At 35.1% G+C, this 13,821-nt stretch overlaps 1 protein-coding gene across 1 annotated transcript; it reads left to right on the top strand.

Moving 5' to 3' along the window:
* The first annotated feature begins 1,711 nt into the window (after positions 1 to 1,711).
* LOC123682242 (protein charybde-like) lies at positions 1,712 to 11,600 on the top strand. The gene is made up of 3 exons (XM_045620776.1): positions 1,712 to 2,036; positions 6,877 to 7,234; positions 9,773 to 11,600. Exons 1-3 carry the CDS (start codon positions 1,859 to 1,861, stop codon positions 9,858 to 9,860), a joined length of 624 nt encoding a protein of 207 aa, XP_045476732.1. The 5' UTR covers positions 1,712 to 1,858; the 3' UTR covers positions 9,861 to 11,600.
* The last annotated feature ends 2,221 nt before the right edge of the window (positions 11,601 to 13,821 follow it).

Genomic DNA, 13,821 nt, shown 5'->3' on the forward strand with positions numbered 1-13,821 from the left:
TTTTTATCTCTTTTAATCAATGGAAGGGGGTTTATGTCCCCAATAATCTCCCCTTGTTATGGCTATGGTGTCATGACATTATCATTATATATTTGCAATATTGTACCTATGTTGTCCCATCTTTTTTCGCTTAAAATTTACAGAGTAAATACTCAGTGTGTGCGGACCAATTCTGGCTAGCAAAATGTCCAGTAAATTTTCGAAGAAAATCTCTAAAACCCATAATTATAATTATCCAATCAGCGGCGACAATAGAGGGGAGGCCACCCTCTTTTTGCTGACACCCCCTGAAATATCAAATGAGTAAAAAACAAAATGAATTTTACGTGAACTAGATAGACCTGGAAAAAAATTATTTGATTTCAAAATATAGAATTGTAGGCATTCAAAATAGTGAATAGAAATACGATTTGGTTAAGAATAAGGAAAACATAAACCAATACTCCCTTTTTTTCGTTACCAGCCATCTTTTTTACTGAAACATTTGTATATACTATTTTTCCTTTATTCTTTAATTTTTTCGACTTTTAACTCCCCCCCCCCCAATTCTTGAAAGCTGGCGTCGCCACTGAATATATTATTAATAATTGTTAATAACAATTTGACAATTTTTTTTTGTAGCGGTATTTTGTTCCACAAACTTTTGAGGGTACATCTAGAAGGACAGTAGGTGATAATAAATTACAATCAAAGTTTCCTCTCTCAAGAAGATCTTATCTGGTAAAACTAGTAGAAGACATACACCTAATAACGTAAACAGGAAACAGTGTGAACAAATAGATTTATCCAAGACAAACGTTCAACAAACGACCTCGTAAATTGCCGGTTTATTTCTTCTTTGTGTATGTTTGCATTTTCCTCGGAAACATAAACAAATACACCTTAAAATACCAACAAAACCTCCGAAATGTACTCCGCAATGTTGAAATGATTACCGGCCGTGTTTATAACCGATTATTTCGAAAAGTTAATGTTCCAAATTTGTCGGAAAATGTTTACGAGAGATGCGGCGTTGGAAAGAGACGGAAAATCGCAATCATGTCTGTTCTTCATTCGTACCGATCATTACAGCTGACTTTGACGGACTGTTGCCAGGCTAGAATATCATAAAGAGTGGAACAGTTTCCTATTGGCTGAGTGAAAACGAGCGTATAATGCGACGTTGTCAGGTGGATCGTGAATCAACTCTATTTATTCGTTGAATGGGTTCAGTAGGAAATTACCCAGAAAATTCCGTGACTTTTTCTAATTATTTTATTGAGCAGAAAATTGAACTCACATTCTGCCGTACTTCCGAAAGAATGTTTCAGGAAATGTTTAATCAAGAATGGGGGAGACCTCCAGAATTTTTTGTTTTTACTCTGATGACAGAAGAGTTTTTCTGGCAGTTTCGTGTTGAGGAGAGCAATTACTTAATTCTATAAGATCTACTGCAGCAAATAAAAATAATTCATGATTCCACTAAGAATAATGTTGGGTATTTATCATCAAAACTTTATAGAAATAAACTTCGTGTGTAATTTTATTTAGTAATGCAAATAGCGTCCAAAAGGAATCCTGATTATATTGAATAGGTGATTCAAGCTGGAATGTAATCGATATCGAGGAAAAAAATTTTTAACTTCCTTGTTTCCAAGTGTCGACGAAATTTCGGGAGTAGCGGCAACGTTGCGCAAACCGCTGGTCGATCAGCTGATAGCCGATGTAGGAACAGAGTTCTTATTTGCCCACAGCCGGTGTCGAAGCCGCCAGAAGTAAGGTTAGGTTCGCCGGTTCGAAAGAACCTCAGCATTAGGCAAAAACTCGCACGAATTATGAATAGAACCCACCAGACACTGCTCAAAGATTGAATGTCGAGATGTTCCGCTCCAATTTCCAAGAAGAAAATGTCCAGAAAGATTCCAAATTACAGGCAGTTTTCAGCAAACTGTCTGGAGTCTTTCCGAGGGCCGAAGATTTTGGAAATTCTAATAAACCGATGTCTTCGGAAATAATCGAATCAGTTTTGGTCGATAGTCCGATTCCTTTAGCAACGAGTGAGTATTGTTAAAGTTTTCTTATCAGATTGTCCTGTGTATTGTTCGTTGGTTTTTGTCGAGATATAACGTCAAGTCGTTTACAATTTTTCTTGTTACTTTTTTAGGAAACGATATTGAAAATTAGTAATAATTCGAAAGAATATCTACGAATAGGCAATAGCTTTTTGACGATTACCAATCATTTCCGAATTTAACATAAACTCTGCAGATTTTAGAGGTGGTTGGAAAGTTTTTTCTAGAACGATTTCAAAAGTTTCTTTATCGGAAATAATATGTGAAAATCCTTGTGAGTTATCCTTGTCATTAAATTTTTATTTTCGTTCATTAATTCTAAGCGGAAGTACAGTTAACTAATAGGTAGATTCCTATATTGGTCAGTTGGTCAGTCAAGATTGAATACTTATTCCATTGACAGTTTTTAAACTTTCTTGACGTTTTTTCGTGAGATAGTTCGAAGAAATAGATACGTAAGTATTTGAGATTATTTAAATGAAGTTTTTTCTTATAAACTTGCCGAGTTACCCCAAAAAACCGTCATATCATTCCATTAAAATGACGTTACTGAAAAATACTCTAATTTTTTAATACTGGCAATTTTTAAATTTTCGATTAACGTGATCTTTCGAATAAAATCAGTTCCATCAATTTTGGTTTGTTTAGATTTTAGTTTTGATATTTTCTCTTGAAATATTTGATTAATTGTATGAAATTTCGTCTAAATTATTCCAATTTACGTTGACATTACAAAATTTAATCTTATAACGAATATGAATGTTCTGTGATTCGAATTTGAGGTTATTTTTCTCAAATATCTGTCTGTCTGTACTCGTGAATCTCCGAAACGACTGTACGGATTCTATTGCGGTTTTTACAGTAGGATTGAGATAAACTTGTAGAAATAATGAGGCTTTGTTCCATTGAAATCGGTTTGAAGTGAAAGCAGCTAGAATACATAAAAATGAGTCTTAAATTTGCAGTTTTTAACGATTTCACGTTCAGGAAGTGACGAAACCTCGCGCGATGTAGCGTTCCTGTTATCAATTCATACAATCCCGAAAAAAAACTTCGTTTCTAGGTATCTCAACTTGACCATTTCGAAAAAACATGAAAATTAATTGAGCTCGAAATGGAAAACCTTCGGTTATACCGCAGTAAAAAATGCAAATAGGCCATGAGCGAGGTAATTATCTCATTCATTAATCTGACTTACGCTCATTCCGAAAATTCAAATGAAGCTCAATCTTGTTAATCAAATTAATATTTCAACTTTTGATTTGAATATCGCGTTCTCGTTGTTCTGGTTGTCGTGTAGTCGGTTGATTGCAACGTTATTTATGTTCGTTATTCTTAGTTTGGGTTATAGAAGTGTGGAATTGTCGAGGAAATTATGAAATTTTTTTTTTGAAATTTCGAGATTTTGAGAGAGTATTGGTCTAAAACAATATGCTCTATTAACTGATTACTAATTCTCGATGAAATTATTCAATTCTGTCCGTCCGGTCCAGACGTGAATACGTCAAAATCCATTTGGGGATTCGAAATTTTGTTTTTCTGGCAATTTTGAAATTACGTATTCGATTCAGATGAAATTCTGATTTTCAATGTAAAATAACAATTGTAAGCTTCACGTAAAATTACAATTTGGTCGCGTTACCAAAGCCATTGAGTATTCGAGCAGAATTTCGAAAACAATTACCAAATATTTCAACAGATCTGACTAAGTTGAAGATAAAATCTCAATTGTTTCTGTTGTTGATCGTATTTTCACAACCCCTCATCAAAAAAACTTACAGTCAACAATGGTATCACAACCAATTACATCCTGTATACAGGTACAAACAAAAATGACACATTCGTCGGATAATTTTGAGAAAAAAAAGTCCTGTGAACATGGGCTTGCAAACGCTTTGTTTCCCAGATACAGGGCGTTGAAGTTTGATTTTTTTGAAGTTTTTTTCGTTAAGCACCTTCCCTTCATAAGATATCCAACTAAAATTTGGCATAAATATTCCAATTTAATATGCTAATTTCGAATGCAAATCTACAGGGTGGTATTTTTTTTGGAACTTTGCCTGCTTCTTTCCTCCAGAACTTTTTTTTGGTGGACCATTGGTAATTTAGAAAAATGTTAAAAAAAAACTTTGGTTCATTACTACACTTTTTGGTTTCTTGTAGTTTTGTCGTATCTGCTACAGATTACGAGAAAAAAATTCAAAAAAATTCTTTAGTAATCTTTGGGATAATCCATAGAGTAATAAACGTAGATAGAGGAAGTATACGCAATTTTTGCATGTCCCCAACATGGTTAGATTACGTTGTCGGATTGTGATATATTTTCAAATCCACAATTTTACTATATCATTATGAATGTATATTAATTATATTGAATGAAATATATTTAGTTGAGTAATTTCCGATTAAATATGCAAATTTGAATATTTGGAATCCGCTATTTTTCATAATTGTCGGAATTTATAATAAGCAGAATATTTATTATTTTCTGTATCTACCTACTGAAATCCAAGGTTTGGCAACTTTTGCTCTCCTAGTGTCATCGGTTGTTTCACGTCGTTTGACGAGCTTGAAGTTTGTTTTCTGAATTTCTGATATATTAAGGTATTTATTTCAACATATTTTGAGTTAATATGAAACGTTGATTCACTATGGGACATAAGAAGTGCGTTCTTTGTGGGGAAACTTGCAAATTGAGTGAAATATCCTATCACTGATATGTTTTCATTTCCGCGCGCTTCATGTCAAATTTGATAGTTCATGTTGGGGACAAAATTTGCTTACTGAAAACGACATATGCTCCCTCTATCTATGTTTATTACTCTGAGGGAAAATCCAAATTATTATAAAGATCCAGTTAGTAAGCTGTGGTGAATAAATTCATTATAAGTTTTGGTACTAATTTACCCAAACTGCAGCGAAGATTAACGAAAATTCGATAAACTTGTATAATAATCGCAAAAAAGTAGTACTGCAGGAAACACCCTGTATCTCAGAAACGAAACGTTTGCGGGCCCATGTTTATGTGACTTTTTTTCCTAAAATTAACCAAGGAATCTCGCATTTTCCCTTGAACCTCTAATTTAGGTATACCCCTTATACCGTTGTGTGGTCTCCAAGAGTTCCAATTGGCGTATGAACGAACAGCCCCTGAAAGACTCCATTCATACTTTTTTTTCCTTTCCGGAATCACCGAAAGCGCCCAAATCATCCACTCGCCAACTTTCCCATCAAATAAAGGAAAATCCGGAAAAAGTCCGAAACTTTCCCCGACTTCTATGGTCCATAGATGCCCGTGCCCGGTCGAAATAATCCTGTCATCGACTCTCTCGCATCTCGTGGCGTTTCCTGTTTATCCTTTTATCTAAATTGCCCCGAGGGTCCCAAAGTCCAAAGTTTCACGGGACGGGGTCCAGATACGCTGCCCTGAGTAATCCCGCGACGGACGCTGTCATTTCTGATAGCGCCCGAAGAAGCGGGCACGAGGGGAAAAAAACATCCTTATAACTTAACGCGAAATGGGAAAACGATAGAGGGGGGATAGTTTATTCAATTATCCTTCGAGTCCGGATTCCTTGACTAATCTGGCATTATGGCTGTCTCAGTTCGGTGCTTTTGTAGTTTTTCATTTCGAACGAGTGGCCTGCTGTACGAAGGGATTGGAACACAACTCACAATTTTTGGAAAAATTAGGGGACGAAATTTCAACGAAGTTTGTAGTTTATTTTCTTTTGAACCGTACGGTCTATTTTAGCAATTATTTTTTGATTGTAGCTCTCAGAGTAATAAACATAGATAGAGGGAGCATATGTCATTTTCAGTGTCTCCAACATGACCTATCAAATCTGACATGAAGCGCGCGGAAATGATAACATATCAGTAATACGATATCTCACTCAATTCTCGAGTTTCTTCACAAAGAACGCACTTCTTATGTCCCATAGTGAATCAACGTTTCAAATGAACTCAAAATATATTGAAATAAATAACTAAATATATCAGAAATTCAGAAAACAAACTTCAAGCGCGCCAAACGACGTGAAACAACCGATGACACTAGGAGAGCAATAGTTGCCAAACCTTGGATTTCCGCAGGTAGATACTGAAAACAATAAATATTCTTCTTATTATAAATTCGACAATTAGGAAAAATATCGGATTCCAAATATTCAAATTTGCATATTTAATCGGGAATCACTCAAATAAATATATTTCATTCAATATAATATACATTCATAACAATATAGTAAAATTGTGAATCTGAAAATATATCACAATCCGACAACGTAATCTAACCATGTTGGAGACATGTAAAAATTCGCTTATACTTCCTCTATCTATGTTTATTACCCTGTAGAGCGCATCGTTGACAAAATAGAATGTTTACCAACTCTCAGATATTGCCTCATCTTTTCTGATCATCTCCTATCTTTAGTAATTGTCACTCTTAATTTTGATAGGATTTACAGCACTTTAAATGGTTTTAGTGCACTCAAAAAACTCCGAAATTATGGCATGTAGATATAGAGAACATTATTATTCAACATTTTGTTCGAAATCGAGCATTATCAGTTTTTTTTATGAAGAATTCCAACCTTCCCTCGGATCCTCAACATTTTTTAATACAGGCTCATTCGAAGTCAAGCTACGCCACTGATGTAACTACTACACTCTAATCCACGCATTCTTTAGCTACATTTAACGTCGTTTCGACAACAATGTTGCTATTGTAGGCACTTTAATTTCAATATAACACGAAAAATTCAATTTTTTATAACTCAAAATCAATATTTCCAACTTAACTATCCCTTCTTTTTCTTTCCAGATTGGAACTACGAAGCCTACACCATATCAGAGGAGGGTGGCCACCACCCCATCATAGCGACCATCACCCAGAGGTTGGAGTCGGAACTGAGACGCGCGAAGAGGACGCACCTGTCCTGCGGGGAGGTCCTGCTGCCCTGCGGCCTCCTGCAGAGGATAGCTGCAGACATCGTGTCGATGGCGGAGAACGAACCATGCGGCTTGAGGGGATGCGGCCTGCGCCTCTTCTTCGAGAGGGTCGAGGGCTGCATGAGCCTGGGGATGCTGAGGTGCGACCCCTCCACCGCTTGCACATTCGAGCTGCACCTCACCCTCAAGCAGAACAACACCAGGTGGACGTTCTTGCCGCAATTTTTGAGGTGAGTCATAGCGGAATTGTGATCGTTGAACGTTTGAATTTGAAACCGTTGAGTTTGCGAAGGGTCGGGGTGTTGCAGGGTTCGGTTTGTGGGCCTTTGTTGTTCGTACGCGTATGTCGATAATAGGCTAGATGGTATTATTGGAGAATTGAGGTCTTAGAGATCGATATATCATTCTCTAAGAGTCTAAGACCATTAGTTAGAACTTAGTCACTTTAAAAAGTGACCCATGCCATAGAAATACGTAGTAAAACATTCTATGTCAATGACATATCCCTATCTCTTGTCGGAAGCCAAGACAGTATGGAGCGTTTTCATTTTCAAATTAGATAGCTTAAGTGGCATAATTTGCCTCAAAACTTGAGTTTATTGCCGAAATGAGGTTGTTTTTTAGGGAATAGTAGACATATTTGTACATTATAAAAGAGGATTTCGAAATGCGTCCTCTAGCCTCTAGCGAACGTCTTCAAGATATAAAAATTTTGTTAGTTAGTGAATCACATCCTCGCCTTTAATGTATAGCCTATCTAACAAGTGTTATTCCTTGGAACTTCTCCGATAGCTCATTGTATTTGGAATGACGTCTAGAAAGTTGTGTTGAAATGTTTCATTAGCACATAAAGTATTGCTAAAGTTGAACAATTTGAGATGAACAAAAAGTATTTAGTTCTTCGCTCAAAACTCAGAATTTTTGGGATATAATTCAGTATCAAAATGGTTTGAATAATTTTCCTATAAATGTTAGACTGTTTGTTGTTATGTTTACTCAAAAAGATCAGTTGAAAAAAAAAGATAGTTGTTCGAGACAAATTGATTGCTTCTTTGGGGTACCTCAGGGTTTTATTTTGAGCCCGGAAATTTCAGTGACGTATTTAAAGAATAATGATTTTTCAAGATATCTGAATTTATACTTGATTGTAGGTACCATCAGATATAGATTATCTCCTTTGAGTTGTTTGCGAAAAACTAAATGCTTTTTCCAAAGTTGTCCAGCTTCTTTTGGGGTACCACAAGGCTATGTTTCGGGGCCGGATATTTTAGCCTGTTTTCGTTATAGATTTGAAGAGATTATACCGTAATTAATTCGAGATGATGTAAAGATAAATATAAGAGGACGGTGATGTTTTTCGAAGTCGAATGTTCACGGATCTCATCGATAATTTAATCTCGTTCTGGCCATAACCGATTATCGATGACGTCGTTAAAACGAGTTAAGGAAACGATCGAAGATGCTCGCACGACTTTTAAGAGCTCTCTTAAAACCGTTCAAGGAGAAATACAGACTGTTGAAGTAGTTCCAATGCACACCCACAGGGACACTTAGAGCGCAATCCCAAATACTGAAAGGGAGAAAAATTCGTTTGAACTCGCCTTGCTGGACAGAAAAAACATCATTATCTCTCTATATCCCTTTCCAGTGGTGGGTGTATCTCGTTTTGTGTTATGAGAGGTACAAATCTTTGATATCAGGGAAGATTGTGGTAATTTATTGCAGCGTCCGTCTTTGAGGGTTATCGTCCACGAAAAAAAAGCTTAGGCACTTTTAACGAAGACTTTTCAAGGGGAATTTGTTAGCAATTTTTTTTCTACGAATGGAATTTTTCATCACTGAGAATTGGTTTCGGATAGAAACTAATTTTAACTGAATTCTTTGAAAGAAAGCTTAATCATTATAACTTCATTTTTGTCTCCTAGAAAGAGAACACATTCATTTGAAAGAGTTGAGATTTTCTAGGAATTTTCGGTTCAAATTTCGTAATACTTTGTGAGTGTTCTAGCATTTTTAATTTACGTTTCATGAAAATTCGACTTTATTTGTCAACAAAGTCTACTTCAAGAATGATACATGTGCTTCAACGTTTCCCTAACTTTTCAATATATTTTCTGTAAAATGATTTGTTTTTACTTCCGGAATAGGCTTCAACCTTGGGAATCAATTCTTTATTAGAATCAAATTTTTTTCCCTCTAGCAATCTTTTAGCAATTGGGTCAATTCTACCGGGGTTTTCATCTTTTTGTGACTAGGAGCATTGTCTTGGTTGAAAATAATTTTTTCTTTTGCATTTGATGAGCTTTTTCTTAATTTCTGCTCTCAAACAATCAAATAACTTTAAGTGATATTCACTGTTGATGGTTTTACGTTTCTCAAGATAGTGAATTAGCAATTTACCATGGAAGTCCTCAAATACGGATGCCATAACCTTGCCAGCTGTTCTTTGATTTTTTGGTCAGTTCGGACTATTTTCCACTCAGCTGCCCCTCTATTTTACTCAGGAGCGTAGTGATGAATTCATGTTTCATCCACTGCCACATATCGACGCAAAAAATCCTGTTTATTTCGCTCAAACAACTCCAAACAGTTGGTTGTTACTAAATATATTCGAATTTTTCAGTTTATTAATTTTCTACGCGAAAAATTGGATGAAGTGTTCAAATAAAGCCAGTTTTTGTTCATTTATGATCCAAATTTTAAGTTTAATTTTTAGAAAAATACGCGAATGTTGAATTCTGATAATTGAAACCGATCTTTCTTTCCAGGAACCTAACCAGAGGTGGAACGATCGTGGTAAGTCCAGCTTACACAATAAGTAAGAAAAAATTATATAGAACACAAAGCACTGAATAAGATGAACCCAACTGATGACTGATAAGACTGAAAATAAAGCATCAACGTTTGCCGTCTCGTTTATCGTATTTTCTTCTGTATAACTACGTCTTGTCACCCCTGTGTCCTTACGTTCTTGTTTATTACTGAGGGGATGCTAAAATGTAATCCCACCACTAGTAGAGCGTGAATTTATGTGATCTTCAGCTGTAGTCTTTCATGCGTTGAAATCTGCGATTTTCGAGATTTTTCCCTAAATATCAGGAAAAATGAGGAGCGAAGACAACGTCGAACTCGGTCGACGAAATGAAGAAATATTGAAAATCGATGGAATCCATCAATATTCACTTTATTTCCATTTGTTCCATCGACAAACTTCAATTTTGTCTTCTATAGTTTTTATTTTTCGTATAGAAATCTAAGAAAATCGGACATTTCAACCTTCGGTTAACTTTGTTTGACCATCTGAATTATAAAATATTCGATATTAACAGTAGAATCAGATTTCCCTATATCATATTATGAATGTTATGTAACAGTAGGATTGGGAGACACTCGAAAAAAAAAAGAATAAAATTAAAATAAAAAATCTTATCGTCGAGAATTTATTTCTCGAAATTAGGAATGTCATTTTTCGGGTGTCTTCCAAAAGTCATATTTGTAACTGTTAGATATTGTACCAAAGGAGTCTTGGAGAATTGAAACATCGTCTAGAGTCACAGAAATCGTTCAATCCTCCAAGACTCCTCAACTTAGCTGGCGCCCTCTCAAGGAACATCGCGCAAGCTGTGACGCGTCCTTGAGACGGACCTGGATTCTAATACACCAATATAGTTCAAACGCAGTGTTTATTGACTGAGTAATTATGTCGATATCAGGTGCAGAGCATCGATATCGCCTTCGTTTTGGGTAAAAAAAGGGTTCAATAATATACAGGGTGTTCACAACGAAAGTTTCTCAACTATAGCTCTATGGTGGGATGTCATTCAGAGGACCAAAATTAAAGATAGGATGGAATGACAGATACCTACTCGAGCTAGTCCAGACATATTAAATTAAGACTTTGGAATTTGAGAGAAGTTTGTTGTGAATTTGAATCCTATTTTTTTTTATTAAAAAAAAAGGTAGAAAGTGCTGGATAAAGTTCTTGGGGGTTTTGACAACCCCAAGGATTTTATTTGGTGTTTTCTAGAGTTGTTCAGGGAGAATTTGTATCGCTTTTCGATCTATTATTTATTAATTTATGTTCTTAGTTTATTATTTATTAATATATTTTTATTGTAATTCCACGAAAAGTTTATTCGACCGACATTGTCGTCTGAAAGCTTTCTATAGATTTTGAAATACGTGAATTTTCAGTATTACTAGTTTGTTTGTTAACAATGCTTTTGAACCTATTGAGGATTAAGTAGTTTGTAAGTTTAGTTCTGTTCCATTGAGAGAGGGAACTGCGTATGTAATTCGTGTAAGAAGGTTTGCTTAGCAAAAAGCTATCTGATTGCGAAGCTCACTCAGCTGATGTAATGTGATATATTCTCAATCAGAATTTAGGGTCACCTCTATCAGAACTGACAAATGAATTGATAGGGTTGAAAGTCGGTGAATATTTTGGATAATATATTTATAGTATTACTGTAATTTCGTTTCAAAAAAAACTTTTGTGATAGTATGGTTAAGATTTTGTACTTTTCAGAAATTTATTATTATTGTAGATTGAATGTAAAGATATGTCGATAAAATTTATTAAAAATGTGATTACAAGTTTGTTGCGTTTTGTTTTTTCCCATGGCATCGAAATTGAGAGATGAGAGAGAATTTTATTTCAGGAAAAAGTGGAAAAGTTGAACATTAACTTTTTTATTGAAAAAAAAAAATATTTGTGAAATTCAAGGACCTTTGTTTCTGCATTGCCGTTTATTTGGTGGCGCTGATGAATTCTTAGATGAAAGTGGTAAGTATATTAAAAAAATACATTCTACAATTAAAATAATAAAAAGATATTCAGAAAATACATTGAATGCAGATTCTACAATTCAATATAAAAACGATTGCAGAATTGCTGTTGGCGAATGAATGACGAGTGCTCAAAAGCTCTTGTTTTCACGTCATTCTTAATTTGTCAATTTTTTTCTGACACTGCTGTTAATTCGAAATTTTTCACAAGCCTTGGAATTGATATTCTACATATGAATGTAAAATTTCAATTCTATCAATTTTTGTATGGGAGAAATTGAAAGATATTGATGTGGAAGATTTTCAACAAGACAGCGCTACGTGCCTCATAAGTAACGAAAAAAAACGTAATTTTGCAGAAAAAATTTCTTGGTCATGTTATTTCTTGATTAGGTGATCACAATTGGCCTCCGAGTCTTGTGATTTAACACCTTTAGACTTTTTTCTTTGAGGTTACGTGAAAGATTAGGTCTATGCCAATGCTCCACAATCGATTCTAGACCTCAATGATGGAATTCGTGAATTTAATGACATACTTTCACAATTAAATGAACATCCATTGAATTCTCCTAACATATACTCGTTTTCTTTCAATATCAAAATGAAACCTGTTATGGAAAATCCTTAATGAGTACTTAATAATGAAGCCGTTTCTCAAAGAATTCAGTTAAAATTAGTTTCTATCCGAAACCGATTCCCAGTGATCAAAAATTCCATTCGTAGAAAAAAAATCCAAATAAATACCCTTTGAAAAGTCTTCGTTAAAAGTGCCTTAGCTTTTCTTTTCGTGAACGATAACCCTCAAAGACGGATGCTGCAATAAATTACCACAATCTTCCCTGTCATCAAAGATTTGTACCTCTCATAACACAAAACGAGATACTCCCACCACTGGAAAGGGATATAGAGAGATAATGATGTTTTTTCTGTCCAGCAAGGCGAGCTCAAACGAATTTTTCTCCCTTTCAATATTTGGGATTGAGCTCTAAGTGTCCCTGTGGATGTGCATTGGAACTACTTCAACAGTCTGTATTTCTCCTTGAACGGTTTTAAGAGAGCTCTTAAAAGTCTTGCGAGCCTCTTCGATCGTTTCCTTAACTCGTATTAACGACGTCATCGATAATCGGTTATGGCTAGAACGAGATTAAATTATAGACGAGATTCGTAAACATTCGACTTCGAAAAACATCTCTTGCATTTATCTTTACATCATCTAGAATTAATTACGGTATAATCTCTTCAAATCTATAACGAAAACAGGTTGAAATTACCGGCCCCGAAACATAACCTGTGGCACCCCAAATAAGTTGAAGAACTTTGGAAAAAGCATTTAGTTTTTCGCAAACTACTCAAAAGAGATACCTAATCTATATCTGAAGGCACCTACAACTAAGTATAAATTCAGATATCTCGAAAATTCATTATTCTTTGAATACGTCGTTATAATTTCCGGGCTCAAAATAAAACCCTGAGGTACCCCAAAGAAGCAATCAATTCGTCTCGAATAACTATCTCATTTCTTTTCGAAGAGGAAGGAAATTTCAGGTCTTTGAACTTCATCTTTACGTCATCTATATGTCAAATGAATTAAGTTACGGCTTGAGTTTTTGTATTAACTGAACTTTAAAAGCCTTAATGCCTAAATTTTTTCACCAGTTTCACTATCACTCGAGAAGGTGCTTCACGTCGATCCAGAAGTGCTTTAGTTTTGAGAACTGTGACTACAAATTTTTCACCATATTTGTAGTGAATTTAAACTAAGTATTTCATTGCGTTGTTGAAGCGTGTATCGTTCTATTTTAAGTAATGACGTAGTTTTACTTGTCAAATGTCAAAAGAGGACAGCTTTAAAAGCGACCGCTGCCACAGATAGCGGGCTATTCAAAATGAAACCTTCTATTGGAAAACTCTTTAAAAGAATTGTTGTAGAGGAACTTCTAAAGCAAATGGTTGATTGGGATTCTTTAAGCCTAGATATTATGCCACCTGTATTGTCTTGGTGAATTTTCCATTCACGAAATTCAAAAAG

This window comes from Harmonia axyridis, chromosome 6 (assembly GCF_914767665.1).
Source record: "Harmonia axyridis chromosome 6, icHarAxyr1.1, whole genome shotgun sequence".
Classification (NCBI taxonomy): Eukaryota; Metazoa; Arthropoda; class Insecta; order Coleoptera; family Coccinellidae; genus Harmonia; species Harmonia axyridis.